A 20,503-nucleotide genomic window follows, 5' to 3' on the forward strand; every position below is an offset into this window, starting at 1 on the left:
TTGATTTTGTCCTGCACAGATCTGGAAATCTTCCTGGGAAGTTTGAGCTTTCCCTATGCTGGGTTTGAGAGTGCAAAATTCCCAAATGGGGGGAGTTCACTCACCTCCCCAGACTGTTGCAAAACGTACACACTTCCTTGTAAAGTGATCCACCGGCGATAAATTTGATTCTAATCTAAATTTAATTAAACAACGCAGACACCCTATTTATCTGTTACATTGTAAATACAAGGCATAATATGGGTCTCGTTAGAATCTGTATGGGGGGGGAGGGGTTACATGGACAGGGTGATTTAAATACATATATAATTTATAATGTAAATGCTTTTATTTAAAAAAAAGAAAAAGGTCCAGATGGAATCTGAATGGGGGAGGTGACAGGGTGATTTACACATAACTCATTATGATAAACGAGAGAAGGCATTCAGGTAGATTAGAGAATCTGGACTTTCTTCTGAATGTACACTGCAAAACTTCACGGATGACACCGGCTGCATTTAATTCGCCCACTTCAGTTGGGATTTTCAAGGCTTGAACAGGCACAGCAGAAAGTCCTCGCAAACTCCAGAGGAGGGTGGGACTTCATTCCCGTACAATGGAGAAGAAGGAGCAGGAGCAGCAGAATAAGAAGGGAGGGCTGGTGGAAGGGGGGTGGGGGGTGTAGCTAGAGCTGGGACTTGAAGCCTCTCTCTTTTTTTTCCCCCTGTAGAGAGTACTCACACTCACACACAACCCGCCAGCGACTCCAGTGAAATGTATCAAAGCTGATGATGCACTTCCGGGTGCCGGCGCGCCTCTCTGATTGGCTGCTCAGAAGTAACTCTTCCCTTGGGAGAAATAGCGGATCAGTCTGAGGCTCTCTCTCTCTCTCTCTCTCCCAACACCACCCCCCTCCCCTCCCTCCCTCCCTCCACCAAAAAAAAAGAGAAACTTACTGACAACTTCCCAAACAACACAGCTACAGGCAACTAAACAACAACAATAACACGAGCCGCACTGGCTCTTCTAGGCAGCAGTGGCCAACGTTGGCTTGGGACTTTGTGACTTTCTCTACAATCTCTCACACACACACTCTCTCTGACTTTGTCAAGCAAGGCGAGGGAGAAGGCGAGCCAGCAGCAGCAGCAACAACTCAGGATGAGTCTACTGTCAACGATCGACACCAGCGCCTCTGTCTACCAGCCAGCCCAGCTCTTAAACTGGGTCTATCTGTCTCTGCAGGACACTCACCAGCCGAGTGCTTTTGATGCTTTTAGACCAGAGCCGTCATCCCAGCACCACGACCTGAACTACACCAAAGCTGCCGCCGACCTGGGAACTTCGCTCTATTCCAACTATCTCAATAACTTTTCCCAACTCCACAGGAACGAGGTGCGAATTCCCTTCGAGCACACCCTTAATCCAGCGAAATCTGCGGGCGTGATTAAACATGTTTTTTAAATTTAAATATAGTCTTTGATTGTTGTAAGGGGAGGGAGAGAAATTTGAAATGGAAACTTTTTCTGCGAATTTTTCCCCTTAACACCCGCCATTAGACTGCGTGGGATATATATACATATATAGAGAGAGAGCGAGAGAGAGAGAGGAGACTTTTGGGTAACATTTCTGGGACTGTGTTGAAGTATTATTTGTAAATTGTATTTATTTGTTAGGGGAGCTTACTTTATCTCTATGCAGAAGCTTCTCTGGACGTATTGGCTAATCATTGACCTCTGTTAGTGCCCTGTTACTGTCTCCGCCTGTCAGCCATTGGGAGTTTGCGTGTTCACTTTCATATTTAAAGTCCGCCTTTCGTCTTGAAATTAAAAATTTCGCCTTAAATTCCACCCGCAGTTCGCCCCCCCCCAGCCCGTGGTTGACAACATGCAATGGATTGCTTTAGTGCGTAATACCTTTTCAACTCGCGGGATGTCGAGGGAGTCCTGGCAAAGTTTTATTGTCTGTGAATCGGGATGTTTTGGTTGGGTTCCAACTCGGTTTGGGTGTTAGACGCCAAGTCTAATCCCCACATCCCACGCACCGCCTCCCCCCCCCCCAAAAGAATCAAAATCGAAAAGTAATAGCAGGACACCAGTCCCTGGTTGGTGTGTAATCTGTATCCTGTCCAGTGAGACTGTCCAGGGAGTGGTGGGGGAAGAGGCTGGTCAGTTTTCACTCAGTCTGTGAACTGGGATTCTTGGTTGGAGGTTAGAGAGAAAGCGCCAAGTCATCTCTTGCCTATTGCTGCCCCCGCCCCCTTTACTAAGTCTGCAGTTGGAAAGTTGGGAGGTGAGGTTGGATCTGAAAAACGCACTGACTGACATTGCGAAGAAGGGGGGGGGGGGGGGGAGGGTGGTTGGGTGGAGTGAGCTGAAAGCACTGTCCTGTTTTTACAAACTCCCATTGAAAAGTACGGATTTTTTTCTTTCTGGCATTGTCCCTTTTTATAATTTAAAAAAAAACGCATACACGTTCCTAGAGGAGTTGTTGATAAACTTTCTGGTTCATGAAGTACGATTTGAAAACAGCATGGACCTGACACATGATCTGAGTTAGAGGAGACAACTCAAAGTTCACCAGATTGGGACAAAGTTCGAGATTGGGTGTATATAGTTTCCCACCAAAAAGTGATTTATATCTGGAATAACCCACCACAAGGGCAGTTGATTCAAGGTCACCTGAAACCTTTAAATTACACCTTTTTAACCATTCAGAAAGCTGATTGAACGTTGTCCTGATACTTTTCAGAGGGGTGGCTAAGCAGGAGAAATCTGCCATTAATAGATACCCAGTAGATCCTAATCAGTCAATCTCACTCTTCCCTCCATAACCCAGATTATTGAAGCCTCTTCTGCCTGTTTCCTTATTCATGCCAAGCCCTGTTCATCCCAAGCATCCACTTCCCTTAAACAATAGACTATTTAAATTCTCAAACTTGTTTTCAGATCGACCCCCATCTCCCCAGGTTCATTCCACTCAAAGCTGTAACCTTGACCACCTCCACTAACCTGCATTCCTTTGATTTTGGCTCAAACACAACCTGAATGTTCATCTCTCCATCAGTGATAGCTTGGTGCTTTGCTTGTTCACAATGTAAACTCTGAAATTCACTCAGTAAGTTGCTCTGCCTCTCGAACATTCTTTTAGAGTTGTAGAGATGTACAGCACGGAAATACACCCTTCCGTCCAACTCATCTATGCCGATCAGATATCCTAAATTAACCTAGTCCCAGTACTTCGTCCATTTCACTCTAGACCACTCTATTCATGTACCCATCCCATTGCCTTTTAAATGTTGTAATTGTACCAGCCTGCACCACTTCCACTGACAGCTCATTCCATAAATGCTCTACCCTTTGTGTGAAAAAGTTACCTCTTAGGTCCCTTTTAAATCTTTCTCCACTCACAGTCAACTAATGCCCCTCTATTTCTGGACTCCCCCACTCTAGGGAAAAGACCTTGTCAGTTTACCCTATCCATGCCTCTCATGATTTTATAAACCTCAATGTTAAAAGGTTCACACTTTTAGCTGTTTGCCCCATAGGGCTCAGTGTCAAACTTTGCTTTAAGCTGCTCGTGTGAAACAACTTTGATTTGTGTAAAAGGCACAATTGAAAGGTAACTTTGTTGTTGAATTATGGATGGAGTGGGACAGATTGGTCACGTTATCCTTTTGTCCTCCAAATGGCACACTCTAATGAGCGGTTTACTTCATAAACAACTTGACAATTTAGTGCCTTTTTAATACAATGTAGTTTTACACTGGATTCACACTTGAGTGAGGGGGTGAAATGAATTTTTTTTTGTCAACTAGTTACTCATCACTAGTTGCCCTGGAGGTCTCTAGTCCCTTTGGTGTATGTAGATCCATAATGCCATTAGAGATGGTGCTCCAAGATTTTGACTCAGCAGCAGTTTTGATATAGTCTGGTTTTTAGGGAAGCTTTCAAATGGTGGTGTTCCCATGCATCTGCTGCCTTTGTCCTCTGAGGTCATGAGTTTGGAAGATACTGTCGAAGGAGCCATTGTGGATTGCTGCATTGCTTCTTGGAGATGGTACACACTGCTGCAACACAGCAGAGTCGGTGGTGAGGGAGTGAATATAACAGCATGGAAAAGGGCCCTTTAGGCTATTGTATCCATACTGGCCATCAAGCATCTATCGATTCTAATCCCGTCTTTCAGTGCTTGAATGTTCAAAGTGGTGGACAGGGAGTGCCAATCAAGTGGGCTTTGTCCTGAATGATGACAAGCTTCTTGAGTGTTGTTGGAGCTGCACCCATCCAGGCAAAGGGGGAGTTTTCCATCACACTCCTGACTCATGCCTTGTGGATGATGGACAGGCTTTGAAGACTGAGCAGGTGAGTTACTCACTGCAGTATTCCGAGTCTCTGACCTGTTCTTGTAGCCATGGTATTTTCACACTGATCCAGTGCAGCTTCTGGTTAATAATAATTCTCAGGATGCTGACATTGAGGTATTCAGTGATGGTGGTAAAAGCAAAATGGAAGAGATTGAATATTGAAGATTTTGAGAGAGGTTAACTGTGAGGCTTAGTAACAGAACTGCAGAGTGTAGTACCAAGTTAACTGGAGGAGGAAAGGATTTGAATCAGACCTTAAGTTCAATGGTAACCCTTGTTAATGAAGATTATGTCTAGAAATTTAACTGATCTACACTGCATTTCCCCCCTAAGTATGTACAGAATTAGTGTGTTCTATTGTTTCGCTCCCGCCCTATTTCCGTCCATTTATAAAGCAGGTTTTCTCTCCAGGAAGACAGCTACCTTCTTAAAAGGGTCAGTTTACTTGTACATTGTGTGACAGTACAGCTCCGTTAATTGAAAATATCTATCAGGCTAGTGGTAGTTGCTTCTTTATGAAAAGCACAAGTTTAATTGAATGAGAACCAAACAGGCAATGCTTTGGAAGCTGATACGCTTCAGAAAACCCATGGTAATGTGGATAGCGTCTTTGTACCTATAAGCACTGTCTGTGTGGGAGTGCTCAATGAAATGGGGTGGCAGTTTTGGGGGGAAATGAGGGGCTGTGTCTAGAGAGGACGAAACATGACCAATCTCCCCTCATTCTGTCTGGGGAAGGCTAACTGTGAGGGCTAATTTCTAATGTCTCTCATGTAAACACTGAGGAAGTTCTTGGTCTCTTCTAAGCATTTTGAAATAGTTGAAGCAGAAAGAGTGTAGAAAATATTTACAAGGATGTTGGAGGGCTTGAGCTACAGGGATAGGCTGGGGCTATTTTTGCTGGAGCTTCGAAGGCTGAGGGGTGACCTTATAGAAGTTTATAAAATCATGAAGGGCCTGGATAGGGTAAATAGACAAGGTATTTTCCCCAGGGTAGGGGAGTCCCAAACTAGAGGGCATAGGTTTAGGGTGAGAGGGGAATGATGTAAAAGGGACCTATTTTTACACGCAGTGTGAAATGGAATGTACATGTGTTCAAGTTACGAGCTGCCAGAAGAATGGTGGAAATTGGTACAATTCCAATATTTAAAAGGCATCTGGATAGATACATGAATAGGAAGGGTTTAGAGGAAAATGGGCCAAATGCTGGCAAATGGATTTAGATTAATTTAGGTTATCTGGTCAGCATAGTTGAGTTGGACTGAAGAGTCTGTTTCGGTGCTGTACATCTCTGTGACGAAATTCTAAGTCCAAAGTGCAAATATACAAAAAGAGAGCTGGATTGCGGAATTGTTCACAAGGTCGCAAAGAATCACTCATCTTACATAAAAAAAAATCCTAAATTCTAAATCTAGCTCTCAGCATTTAATTTCTCTATCATGGTTAATATTAGGATGGGTAATCTGAAGCTGCTGCCTCTCTCGAGCAGGAAGCTGGGACTAACAGGGATGTGGAGGCCGAAGGGTTAATTGTCCCTGACCTTTCTGACAGGTCGCTTTATTTAAATTCACTGCTGCTACTACAAAGCGGGCTTGTAAACATGACAGCTGGACTTTAGTGCAAACCAGTTGTCGCCTCACCTAAAAATAGCTCGGTGTGTGCCAGACAACATTGGATGGGGTGGGTGAGGGGAACTGCATACTCAGCACCAGCCCCTTCACTCATACCTGTCCCCAACCGGTGCTGGGCGTGAACACTAGACACTCGGTGCTTTGATTGCAACTCTATTTATCTGGGCTGGCAAGTGGAAGCCCGGAGTGTTTATTGCGGGGGTCCTAGGGTGGGCTTTCTTTCTTTGTGTATATAAAACATACAAGCATTTCCCGATTGTCCCTTCATTAATATTCATTGGATGCCAGTGTGAAAATGTACTTTAATCTTATGGGGCAGACAAGTCCTGTCTGACCACTGTCCTCTCTGCTCCAAAACGCTGAAGCAGAAAATAACAAACGCCCCCTATCCCCCTCCACCCCTATCCTTCCCCATCCCCCACAGAACAACAGATTGGCAATATGAGGCTAATTTCAGAAATGTTTCCATTCAGACCCATCTCTCTGGATACCAATACATACCCTGCGTTCAATGTTCTAAAACATTTAGCTTTGTAATTGTTCAGTACTCATGCAGTTGCTGACGTGAAACAGATTTCTTTGATGTGAAATTGTGAGCAATTCGTGTTTGATTGTTAATGGGTTATATTCCTAAAGTGCGGGACGACACTAGACAAATACGCATTAGAGGTCCAGGCACCACAATAGCTTTACTGTGTTGGTCTATATTGTTTGGGGCTATAGAGATCGGGTTAACTGTTCGTTTTGTTACATGTTAAACATTTTCGACAGCCTTGCTGGATTTTAGAGCACTCGGATGCAGAAAGCAAGTAACTGAATGTTGTCCATCATCCAGGCTATTACCAGCGGGTTGTATAAGAACGCGTCTCCCTATGGTTCTCTGAGTAATATCGTGGATGGGCTGAGCTCGTTGACCGACCATTTTTCGGATCTATCCTTATCGGCAGAACCCCGCAAACCCGGCAAAAGACCACCGCCCAACTACCTGTGTCACCTCTGCTTCAACAAAGGGCATTATATCAAGGACTGTCCCCAGGTAAGAGCAGTCTGAATATTGCGAGAATCACAACTGGATGATTTGTTTCCCCAAGCGGTAGAGACATGCTGAATATTAGAGATTTTTGGTCATTGCGACCTGGGGGCAATGTTTTGTCCAGTCACCAAGTCATAGTGGATTACTTTTAAACTGTGTGTGTGTCAAAAGCAACAGCAAGTGAAATATTTAATGTTCTTCAAGTGTTGGGTGAAAACATTCACATTTTAAAAATCTCCAAAATATATTTTTAAAATTTTCCCTTTCAAAATGTGATTTTTAACAGTACAGCTAAATCAATAGACAAAGTCATGAGGATTAAGACATTTAGTATTTTCTAAGCTTTGATTGGTTAGTGCTTCCTGGTTTAGTTCTGTGTTTTGAGAAATAGATGGAAAGTTTGGCTCTGTTTGCCCTCAGTTATTACACTCCCAAAGAGTCAACACTGGAATGTTATAACTGCATATTTGCACCGCCTCAAAGGCAGTTCGCTCAGTCGCTGGAGTCCTGACCAGTTATAATTCCCAGTATCAATTTGACACTGGAACCAGCAAACTTATTTCCAGGCTCCTGCTCATGCTGCATTTTTCAGAGTGTGCTGAACTAGTTGAGGTCGTTATCACCCAGTTGTCGGAGAGCCACAATAATCAAGGATACCGATTCCATGGAGAAGTGAGCAGGATTGTGGAATTTGTGTAAATGAAAATGGAATTGGTTTACCCAGTCATTGTAAAACATTCGCTAAATGCTTCTTTATTGATCACCACAAATGATGTCTAATGAGGGCAATGTCACAGTGAGCATTAATGTTTACACACTGACATTTTTACATAGTTTTGCTAAAAGGGATTTAATCTCAAAAGATTGTGTTACAGATAGTGACCGTTACCCTTAGTGGCAACTGTAGCCCACATTGGCTGTTAAGGACCAAATGAGATTTATTCTGAATTCTGTACGGCTCCCGTTTGTGGATGGTTGTGCCTTTGTAAGGACTTTGCCAAGTTTCCCACTAGACTGATTTTGCTATCTTGAAAAAGACATTGGTTTGGAGGTCATCAGAGATCAGTAATGGGAAATGCTCAAGTTGTGTCTCATTCTGCAGGAGGTCTGGACAAACAGCCTGGAATCTGGGCTGTCAGTCTGAAGGATAATAAAATCCAGATGCCTGATCCTAATCCACAGAGACTATCCCTTCAGTCAGGGTTTGTGCTCTGTCTTCTCCCACCTCCTTGCTTCTAACCATTAGAATTGAGACAGATTCGAAACAATCAGACATCAAACAGATCAAGAGAATCCAGAACACCCTACACTGGCTCTGCCTTTTGGAAGCTGGATCAGGCACTACATAGGGGTATGGAGAAAAAGAAGTCAGAATTGTGGTTTTAATCAGCCCAAGTGTTTAATGCTCTGAGTCAAAACAATCCTTGGTTTTTGTCAACAGAATTTTGTTAGATCTATAACAGAGTTGCATGAAAATAAACATTGATTTTGGTTAAAAGACTGAATAAATGCAATGTACATTCTTCATAGTAGTAATCTGCACATTATTAGCATTTCATCCAGTTTATCAACGTCTTATTTAGCTTATGTGATATTTTCCCATTAAGTTTTCTGAATGGCTATAATGTTGCATAAACAAAAAAAAAGATTTAAACTAAGATTACTGTTCCCTCAAAATATTTAGACACATCACTGTTAAGTAACGTATTATTTCAATATTAGGTGCAGTTTGATATTCATGGTTACATCTTTAATTCAAGGCTTATTGACTAATTTACCAGTTGTAACTTCAACTCTATTTGCAGTTTTGTGTTAATATCTTAAGTTCACTTTGAAAGTGATAAATGGTTTCAGTCCTTTAAGAATTAATACACTGTGCTTCATGACAACAGTCGCAATCAGTCTTACCTTCTAGTTGCCTCCATTGATGTCAATTGTCAACAATGAAATTAATTTTTAATTATGATGGTTTCTTCCCATTATGGTTAATATTAAAGCTCATGAATACTTGCATATAATTTGATTAATGAGAAACATGGGTAATTTACTGGTAATGGGTGAAAAATAACATGGCTGGATTTGTTGGTGGAGGCAAAAAGGCCATTTAGTTGTGCATGATAAGACTTCCAGATCTAAAGAAAACAATGACGTCCTTGTCTCTTGTGATGCATTAGTAGTGTACCTACCTCTGAGTCAGTGTTCAAGTCCCACATGTTTCAGAAGTCATAGTATTTCTGTACAGGTTGATTAAAGAAATGTTAAACCCCATGGATTCATTTACATAGACAATCACAGGTTTTTAAATTACTTCATTAGTGACTTCACCTGATGAAGGAGTGGTGCTTTGAAAGCTTGAGAGTTGAAATATACCTATTCGGCTATAACCTGGTGTTGTGTGACTTCTGGGCTACATCTTTAGAAGATAGATGAGCTGAGTTTTTCCAGCACACTTTTTTTTTAATTAGAGACTAGTGCTTCCTATTCATATTTAAAGTCATTGTCCCTATAATGTTTGTACTAGGCTCACTGTTTCCACTGGTATTGCTTACAGGTATTGAAGAATCTAAAATGTGGTTGAGAGCTTTCAGTGTTAAAGTCAAAGCTCCAGGACAATCGCTGAACTGAGGAGTTAAAGAGGCAACTATTGAACTCAATTATATTAAATTACTTTGCTTACTGGAAGCTGCCTGGGTAGAAGCCAGGTTATCACAAGGTCAGTCAGGAAAATTTGTGTCTTTAAGGCAAGTATTTAGTTGAGCAGTGGTGCATTCTACAAAGTATAACTCTACAGTGTGATGAGAATTTGTGAGAACTCCAATCTGCCATTTTTCTATGAATAAAATACAGGCTACAGACTTGTTTGGAAATGTATCATGTATACGATGTATAGTTTGGTTATTAAACCATTTGGACCAAGACACCTTCTGGTCTCTTGACTGCTGATGATGAAACTGGCTGTAAGATGGTAATAGAATGTTACGGTTGAATCACAGTCTCATCAGTATCAAAATTAGTGAAGAAAATCAAACTGGAGCTCTGCTATCCATTGACATTGCTTGAAATTATAGGTGTACAGACATCAGGGTGAGCAGAAAGGTAGGCAATAGTGCAGTACTCCTCATAGGCACATAACATAACATTTACTGCAGATGCTTCCATTTTGTTGCGGTCAATCCCTGCTGTATCTCTGCAGGAAGCATTGCTTTAGAGGGGTGGAAGAAGAAACTGATCAAGAGTTTACTTTGTCACAAGGACACAAATTACTTGCAGCTGCGTTCAATCTTAGATGTAATTGTGTAACTGGACAACATTTGTTGGATGATCCTGAGTGTGCAATGAATTGCACTGACAGCCAATTTAGGATTGTCGGCTGATCTTGTAATGCAATACACAAGTGTGTCCTGTTTGTTTGCAGACAGCAGAAAAATATGTACATGTATTGTGACTGTTTCGACTCAACTAAATATATGACAGGCATTCAGCGGTTCTCAGGGCAATGCATTGCCCTATCAGAATCAAATGCATGGTTTAAAGCACAAATAAAGTACTGGCAATGGAATTGAAGTGTGAGATAATGCACTTGGGGTGGGTAAATAAGGCAAGGAACTATACAGTGAATGACAAGCACCTAGAAAGCACAGAAGATCAGCAGGGTATTGGTGTTTATATTCATAGATCCCCGAAAGTCGCAAGACCGGTCAATAGGTGGTTAAAAGGACGTACAGGATATGTGTCTTTACTAGCTGAGGGACATAATCCAAGAACAAGGAGGTTATGTTTGAATTGTATAAAACACTGTTTTGGCTACACCTGGAGTAAAGTTCTGGTCATCATGTTTCAGTAAGGGTGTGATCGCACTAGAGAGGGTGTGGAGGGGGTTTACCAGGATGCTGCCTGAGCCAGAAAGTCTAAGCCATGAGGAAAGATTGGAAAGGCTGGGGTTGTTGTCCTTAGAACTGCAAAGTTGACAAAGGTGTATAAGATTGAGGAACATAGATAAAGTGATTAAACGGCATAGTTTCCATTGGTTAGAAGGGTCAATAGTCAAAAGGCATGGATTTAAGTAAAGAGATAGAAGGCTAAGAGGAGAAACTTTTTTTCACTTCAAGTGTGGCGGGAGTCTGGAATTCACTGCCTAAAACTGTCTTTGATTCAGAAGCCCATATATCATTTAAATAGTACGCTACTTGCATTGCCATATCCTCTAGGGCTATGGGAAAAAGCTGGAAACTGTAAACAATATAGTCTAATCTTTGTTGACCAGCATTGAGTTGATGGCCCAAATGGCTGCCTTCTGAGCTGTGAATGTTTGAATCTACTGATTTCCTTTTTGCTCTGGTATTTTCGCAATGTGTCCTGATGAGTTCAAGATGAAAATCTTTGACAACGTGTTACATAGGAGCCGTTTGTAATAGAAAACATAATTTCTGTTCTACCTTCTGGGTTCCTGTTGATGTCAGAACTCGGGAACAAAGCGCAGTGTTCTGTTGGATGAGTAAGTGGAACAGCAGCCAATTCCCAATCTCTGTTCCCTGAAATTTGGAACATCTTATAAATGGAAGGTCCCCAGAATACCAAAAAAGCTTTATTGCTAATTATGATTCCTTTCCCCACTACTTCTCCCTCTCTCTTCTGTTCCTGCAATCTCCTAGAACTCCAATTGCTGATGAACATTTTGTCTAATGAAAAGCCTTATGTCAGTGATACTAGGAACAGAGGTAGGCAGATTGATTTAATTCAACTGTGGAAGTTTCCTTCTGTTATAAGTTCAAGTGCTAACCTATGATTTGACATGCCCTGTTATGACTTTGTCAAAAGTAGACATTCGTCAACAAAGGAATGATGGAGGAATTTATTCTATGCCACAGTTGGTGTGACAGCCAGTTTTACTTAATTAAGATCGGCAGCTCCAAGCATGAATTTTTTTTAGTGCAAGTTTTTCTTTCTCTGTTCGTTTGTCATGCACTTTATTTCACCATTTAAAACAGCTAGGTAAGTCCAAAATAAAAACAAAACTGCAGATGCTAGAGATCTGAAACAGACAAAAGCATAAATTGCTGAAGAAACCTAGCAGGTCTGGAAGCATTTCTAGAGGGAGAACAGTCATCTGAAGTAGAATCAGTGGACTCAATGTTAATAGTTTTCTCCCCACAGTTGATGCTGCCAAACCTGCTGAGTTTCTCCAGCAACTTATGTTCATGGTTAGATAAGTGTCTGATACAGTGAGTACAGTGTCTATTGATATTGCGCCTCTGCAAAGGAACGTACTGACACTCACTTTTTATTCCTACCCACCCTGTTAAAGAAATAAACAAAGGGAAAGTAGCTCCTGGTAATAATTAGCAAAGCTGGTGTGTAAAAGTTGGACCAAATCCTTTAAAGTAAATAAATGCTCCAATTTCACAAAGAATCAAGACTCTGATCAAGTGCCAGTTTTGAGGCTCCCATTCATCCATCTGTGTCTTTCCTTTGATCAAATGCACCAAAGTAATCTAAAATCCACATTGAGAGGGAACACCATTTCAAAAGTAAAATAAGCCAAGAATGTTCATTTTCTTTCAGTTATAGGATTTAGTTTGTTCAATGTTCACCATTGCTCACTTTTCTATTGAAGCCAAGCAATATATTCCTGTGATATCACCTTGAAAACTCTATAATTTAGTTGTTTCAGTTTTCATACAAGGTGTAGGTAGTGAATACATGCTTTTGAAAATGGTCTGCTGAAAATTGAGAAGAAAGTATGTAATGGATTTTAAGTTTCATTATATGTGGCTCTTTGTTGATTAAAATTTAATTCTGTTTAATTTTTTGTTCACAATGCTCCTGTGAAGCAACTTGGGATGTTTATTTCATTTGATTTGATTTATTATTACTCACATGCCTAGGTACAGTGAAAAGTTTTGTTTTGTGTGCAGTACTGCCAAATCATACCATATGAAGATCACAGGGTGATTGAACAGAATGAGGGATGCAAAGTTACGGCTGCAAAGAAGGTGCACAAAAAGCAAGATCAACATTAGATTTGAAATTTGAGAGGTCCATTCAGAAGTCTAATAACAGCGGGATACAATCTGTTCTTGAACATGTTGGTACATGTGTTTAAGCTTTTGTATCTTCTGCCCGATGGAAGATATTGTAACCGGGGTGGGAGGGGTCTTTGATATTGACTGCATTTCTGAGGCAGAGAGAAATGTAGATGGAGTCAATGGATGGAAAGCTGGCCTGCGTGATGGATTGGGCTGTGTTCACAGCTCTCTGTAATTTCTTATAGTCTTGGGCAGAGCAGTTGCTGTAACCAAGCTGTGATGCATCCAGATAGAATACTTTCAGTGGTGCGTCTATAAAAGTTAGTAAGAGGCCTTGTGGGTATGCTGAATTTCCTTAGCTGCCTGAAGAAGAAGAGGCATTGATGAGTTCACAGACTTTGTCACTAAAATTTAGACCCTCAATTTCAATGTTTCTGCCACTTGGCTAGGCCTAATTCACCAGACCAAACTTCCCAAAAGGTTCTTGCTTGCCTTAACCAGGGACATGCATCATTTCCCAGTTTCTCCCCTATCTGACTTCACTGCCTCTCTGTCATCATCTTAACCATGACCCTGTATTTTGTTCCCTTGGCCTTACTTTGTCCAAACTACTGGCAATCTAAATTCCCTTCTTGTTGGCTGTTACTGTTAACAATTGACTGTTCTTTCCCTTCAGGTGCTTACAAATGTCTCTGACAGCAAGCAGCCTCAATGGCATTCATGCTCACAAGAAACCCTGTCCTCTTCAAAGTCTTTGAGCAGGTCGTCACTGTCCAAATCTGTGTCCATCTTTGCTTTTGATTCTCCTATGCTCTGTAAATCAAAGGAATAGGCTGTGGTAACTTGGGGAACACCAATCTTTATCAAGCACAAGATAGAATGCAGGCCTCAAGTACTACATCAGCCAGTACAGAGATTGAGCCTACTGTAGCCACCCAGCCAACTGAACTAACTGACCACATACTAGCAGCCCCACCCCACCCCAATCACCCACCCTTATCAAATTGATATTCTATGTGGCTGTGAATACAGTGAACATTCCACCAGCCTTTCACATTTCCCTCAACCTCTCTACTGTCTTTTACACAAGGGGCTGGCACGGTGGCTCAGTAGTTAGCGCTGCTGCCTCACGGGAGCCAAGTTCAATTCCAGCCTTGGGCGACTGTTGGTGTGGAGTTTGCACATTCTTGCAGTGTCTGTGTGAGTTTCCTCTGAATGCTCCAGTATTCTCCCAGTCCAAAGATGTGCAGTTTAGGTAGATTGGCCATGCTAAATTGTACATAGTGTCCAGGAATGTGTAGGTTAGGCCTGGGTTACAGGGATAAGGTAGGGGTTGGGGTCTGGGTGGGATGCTCTTCAGAGGGTCAGTGCAAACTTGATGGGCCAAATGGCCTGCTTCCACACTGGAGGGATTCTATGATGATTTCAATACTTGTGCAGTTGAACTGGTTCATTGAAGATTAATAAAACAAAACAACATGAAGTATGCTCTTCAGAGGGTCAGTTTGGACTTGTTGGGCTGAATGGCCTGTTTCCATACTTTAGGGATTGTATGAATCAGTCACAGTATTCTGCTCTTTCTCAAGCTCTACTGTCCAGTTTGGTGACATTATCCTCACTGGTCTCCAATTTTTCCTGTCCACTATTAGCCTGAGAATCATCTGCATTGACTCTGCTGTTGTCTCTGATTCACTGCCAATACCTTTCACAACAAAGAATCTATCCTTGGGACCTACCACTTTTCATTTTTGGTGCATCTATTCCCAATGTCTTCAAGATGGCGTACAAGAACACATGCTTATGTGACAGTAAGGACTGCAGATGCTGGAGGGCAGAGGCAAAAGATGCGAAGCTGGAAGAGCACAATCACACATACTTATGTGACACTTTTTTTCCCCTCAAACTGGCTGATGGTACAAAATTATAGTAGTGTGCTATGCTCTAAATTAAACTAAGGCAATTAATCTGTTCTGTACTGGTTCATGTGCAGTGCTTTATAGGTGTGCAGACTTACATTTATGCTGTTTGCCATGACTACTGCCCCACCCTAATTAAATGTGCATCAGACACATATATCCGTTTGCCTCTGATTCTCCTGAGCCACTTAAAGCCAAGGAATAGGCAGTGGATACGTGTTACTGGCTTCCATTTTCTGGCTTTGTCCTACTTTACATTGCTTTAATGGTCATCCATTGCAGCTACAAATCCCTGATGAGGAGCTGAATGACTTAGAAAGTAAACCTTTCTGGGCTGTAGAAAATTGGCAAAATATGATTTGAGGACTGATGTCAGGAGTCAGTATGACCAGTAAAAGGATTGATTTTTCTGGGTCAAAGAATTCAGCTCAGTTCTAATTGGTGTGATTTTTGGCGTGTGTCTGTGTGTGTGGTGCTCTATCTTGCAATAGCATTAACCTCAAATGCAGCCTTTTCATGTACGTGTTGTCCATGATGGCACCATTTGTCAACACCATGTCAGCTTCCATATGCCTGTGGAATATCACCTGAGCTCCCCCTCCCCACAACTTCTGTCTGACCATCAGTTTACTCTGATTGGGGCGGCACGGTGGCACAGCGGTTAGCACTGCTGCCTCACAGCGCCAGAGACCCGGGTTCAATTCCTGCCTCAGGCGACTGACTGTGTGGAGTTTGCACACTCTCCCCGTGTCTGCGTGGGTTTCCTCCGGGTGCTCCGGTTTCCTCCCACAGTCCAAAGATGTGCAGGTCGGGTGAATCGGCCATGCTAAATTGCCCGTAGTGTTAGGTAAGGGGTAAATGTAGGGGTATGGGTGGGTTGTGCTTCGATGGGTGGTGTGGACTTGTTGGGCTGAAGGGCCTGTTTCCACACTGTAAGGAATCTAATCTAATTTCTCGCATTGCTTGATCACCTTCCTCCTCGTCCATCCTCCTCCTCCAAGGCACCCCTCAAAATCTTCTACTTTTGGTCAAGTATTTTGGTGATCGGTCCTAACATCTCTTCTGGTTCTGTGCCAAATCATGTTTGCTACCATTCCAGAGAACCACATTTTACCATGATTTGGAGATGCAGGTGTTGGACTGGGCTGTACAAAGTAAAAAATCACACAACACCAGGTTATAGTCCAACAGGTTTAATTGGAAGCACACTATCTTTCGGAGTGCTAACCACCTGATGAAGGAGCGACGCTCCGAAAGCTAGTGCTTCCAATTAAACCTGTTGGACTATAACTTGGTGTTGTGTGATTTTTAACATTTTACCTTGTTCAACTTTATGAATTAAAATAATTGTTAAAATAATTGTCATCTTAATGTTGTAGTTTTGCTACTGAGCTAATCTTAATGTAATTTGTAATTCAGTGCAGCAACTGTGGTAAATTGTTGGTCAACTATGCAAAGATGCTGTTTGTTCTTAAAAATCTAGCTGGTTCACAGTTGTTTAGTTATCTGCTTAACCAGACCTACACGTGCTTTGCAATGTGTTGTATAGTGTAAACGTCAAATAAGTCAATCCATTGTTTACTTTCATTTGAGGAAAGAAGATGAGCATTAAATACAGCCTTGTTAGAGTTGACTACATCTCAAATAGAAATTATTGTCTGCTGAGAATCTAGACTAAGAATCTCCAAACCATGTGTTGTTAGCCACACCATCTTGGCCATTCATCTGATTATTGCATACATTTTGTATACTCTCTATCTGAATCCCAAAGACCTGGAGTTTTGTAAAGCCTTTGTTTTGTATGCTGTGTCTTTATGTGATGAATACTAAACCAGTGTGCAGTGTTTATATCTTGAAATGATGTATATGATCAAATTGTGAATTTAAATTCTACACATAGCTCTCAAATCTCTCTGCTGTGCATAGGGGTTACATAGTTCAAAATGCCTGAACAGCCCATGTCTAATATATTTCTTGGATATTCGCTGGTCCAGTAGTTAATTCTTCTAATTTATTCCTAATCTTAGTAGGATTTTCATTATGTTGCCTCGAGCATGTACCATTGTCTGGTTAATTTAAGAATGAATAATCTGTTGGGTATGTGGGTCTTCCAGGTGACTGAGAGTTAATTTGTTTCATGGTTTGGTCTGCATGTTTTGGGGTGGTATTTCTTCTCCACTGGGTAGCATGGATGATGGAATCATGGACTTGTATCACCTTGGGATGGCATGACATGGATTTATCACTTGGATTTGGCAACTATACCATTTGAGTGGGCTGCACATAAAATGCAACCAGCAAACTACAGGCAAATGACCAAGTGTTGGTCTGCACCTTCAGCAACCTTCTACTCCATGTGCTTTTGCTTTTTCACTTGTTGTTCCCTTGGCTGCAAAAGTCTGAGAGAACTAAGATGTAGTGCATTTTAACGTAAGGAATCCTGATGGGAGACAGAGTCACTTCAAAGTTCCTGGAGCAAGTGAAAAGCCATGGAAATGATGAAAGAGGGATCCAACTTCATGAAAGTTGGTCAATTCAAGGACATGTGACTATAGTGATACAGTACAGCAAGATTCCACAGAAATCAATTGGATTAGTCACGAATTGGACACGGTGGTGATTGACAAAACCAAATGAAGTTTCTGGTCCTCTGCTATTGGTGGTGCTGGGACATATATATATTTACATAAATACTGAAAATCTCAGTTTAATAATTCACTGATAGCATAGAACTGCTGACAGTGCAGCACACCCTCAGTGTTACATGGGAGTGCAAGTCTAGCAAGCCTTAAACTCAACCCTCAGATTGAAGTTAATAAGTTAATAGGGAGGTGCTGGAAAAGCACAGCCAGTCAGGCAGCATCCGAGGAGCAGGAGAATTGAGCAGGGGAAAAGCCCTTCATCAGGAATAAGAATCCTACCTGCTAGGTTTAGCTGATGTCATATGCAGGGGTGGAAGTAAATTAGATTAGATTAGATTTAGTGTGGAAACAGGCCCTTCGGCCCAACAAGTCCACACCGACCCGCCGAAGCACAGCCCACCCATTCCCCTACATTTACCCCTTACCTGACACTACGGGCAATTTAGCATGGCCAATTCACCTGACCTGCACATCTTTGGACTGTAGGAGGAAACCAGAGCACCCGGAGGAAACCCACGCAGACACGGGGAGAACGTGCAAACTCCACACAGTCAGTCGCCTGAGGCGGGAACTGAACCCGGGTCTCTGACGCTGTGAGGCAGCAGTGCTAACCACTGTGCCACCATGCCGCCCACTAATTGCAAGATCCTCAAGCCTTCCTACATAGTTAGTACATGTTGGATAAACTGTCCCAATTCTCCATTCCTTTTAGTGGAAAACTGCAGCATTTTTTCTGTTTTTCCTGGCTGGCATTTGCTACCTGCTAAACTATGCAATTTTGCCTCAATATTGCGACAAGTTTAATATCATGATGCCAAAATGGCATTCGAAAGTGATGACTTAGACCTGAACCACTGATCTGGTTTTAACTTACCCACTTGGCAAAGGTGGGATTAAGGTGGTTTTGGGGTGACTACCACTTCACATCCTTCCCAGTTTTTCACACTATTGGAAATTAACGGAGTGTAAAGATACATCTCATCTAAAGCCTTTTTCCACTTTGTTGAGTGATCATGGTTAATATATGGCTGAGAGGATCTCCATATCATCATCATCTTTACATATTGTAGGAGTTATAAATGAGATCAAGTCCAGTCATGTTCTCATGAAAGGTGTATGATTTATATTATACATTTGGATTTCAAAATAGATACAAATGGTTTGTACAATGAAGTTTCTTTTAAAAAATCAGCAAGTCATTTGGATAGTGACCTGAACACTTCATTTCTATGAAAGCACATGACAAAGACAATATGTCTAGCAGAGCCTATAGTGTTAATGGATGAAATGTTTGTACTGTTGGGTTTATGACAGGCAGAGTAAGATTAAACTTGACTTCAGAACAGAAGGTACAAAGTCCCAGTACAGAAAATCCAAGATTTCAATTGAGAGGTTAGAGCGCATTTTCTTTGCAAGAGAATCAAGTTTGTTCAGGGAACCAGTTGCTTCCACAGAATTGGTTTCTAGTTTATGGAATTTCTAAGCAGGGAGAGCTTATATAGAAATCTTCATGACGTTAGTGCTGAAGAAGATTTTAGCCAACAGAATTGTGAGAGTTTTATGCCAGTTAACTCAGAAAAGAATTTTTTAAAAAAATAATGTTTCAACAGTTCATAGGAAAGTTTCAGTGATGTAAAGATTTAAAATAGCGGAAAAGGAGTGACATTTCTCTGGGATTGAGTTTCTGTAATAGATGTTGTTAGGAAACCAAATGAAATTTTGTTTTGATGTTTCTGTTAAGATCTATCCAACTGTTCTACATATACAATAAAGTTACATTCTGTTGTTAACGTTTGCAGCCCGTGTGGATATCTTTGAGTGACCAATCACCATGGTACCCAAAAGCAAAAATTAAACACATGATCTATCAAGTGAGGTTTCTGGCACTGATTTGTCTAGTCATCCTGGATCATAAGAATATGTAATGAGGATCTCCACTCCTGAGGTTGGTCACATGTGAAACAAGCATAATCTTTACCATGATGTGTTCAATGTTGACCAGACACTATCCTCAGATCACAACTAAAAATATCATGACTCCTTTGGTTGACAACTGGAATTTAATCGGCCATGATGCACAAGGTCCAAGTGAGAATGGGCAGAACTCTGAAGTGTGATGTCCAAAATAGCAGCAAAGGTCTCCTAACAATGGAGTTTGTGGAGTCTGACACAATGCTGATAGCCATAACCCTCTTGGTCTATTATAATTAATCTCATTGATGCATAACTTTCCCAGGAAACCTCTCAGGAAGTGCATTGACACTAAGCTAATGTTTAAAGAATTCTAAGGTATGTGTCTATATCCAGATTTAGACACATCAGCAGTTGTTTCATCTTGTTCCACAAACTCACTCCGGTCTGGTTTAAAAACCCACATCAACTTGTGCATTGCCACCCTAATCTGAGGACACTACTTCGGTTGTTCCATTTTTATAAAAAAATCCTTGAATATTTTTACCCAGCTGTCAAACGCCTTTTTTTTTTAACCAACTGATAAGTGAAACTTTGCATTTGGAAAGGTCTTATTATTTTTGAGGTTTGAAAATGTTGCATGTGTGTCCAATTGGACAGTGCCTGTATTCAGAAGGAACTGAGTTGTCAATACATGCTCCCAGGATTAAATTGGTGGCAGCTCAGGCTGTTTCTGTGCTCTGGGCAGTGTTGTGTTACAAACTGGGCATGTATACTGAGGATTCTTTAACCATAAGTCAAACTTTGAATCTCAGCCTCACAAGGCACTAAATGAGAGGGAGTAATTCATACAAGATACTAGGTAGAAAAGTTAGTTCGGGGCGATTAGTTCAGAGAGAACACATGATTGCCTGTAACATTACACACACGGAAGTGAAGAAACAATGTTTCATGCATGCAATGACTGCTATTTAGAACAGTCCTCCAATTAGTGCAACTGTT

At 41.5% G+C, this 20,503-nt stretch overlaps 1 protein-coding gene across 1 annotated transcript in view; it reads left to right on the plus strand.

The window, feature by feature from the left end:
- Positions 1 to 860: 860 nt before the first annotated feature.
- zcchc24 (zinc finger, CCHC domain containing 24) overlaps positions 861 to 20,503 on the plus strand; it is a 266,132-nt gene continuing 246,489 nt past the window's right edge. The window contains exons 1-2 of the mRNA XM_072583430.1: positions 861 to 1,371; positions 6,809 to 7,009. Of these exons, the coding sequence (XP_072439531.1) occupies positions 1,138 to 1,371; positions 6,809 to 7,009 (435 nt within the window). The 5' untranslated portion in view covers positions 861 to 1,137. The remainder of the gene's footprint in view (positions 1,372 to 6,808; positions 7,010 to 20,503) is intronic.

Source organism: Chiloscyllium punctatum, chromosome 13, assembly GCF_047496795.1.
Source record: "Chiloscyllium punctatum isolate Juve2018m chromosome 13, sChiPun1.3, whole genome shotgun sequence".
In the NCBI taxonomy this organism is placed as follows: domain Eukaryota; kingdom Metazoa; phylum Chordata; class Chondrichthyes; order Orectolobiformes; family Hemiscylliidae; genus Chiloscyllium; species Chiloscyllium punctatum.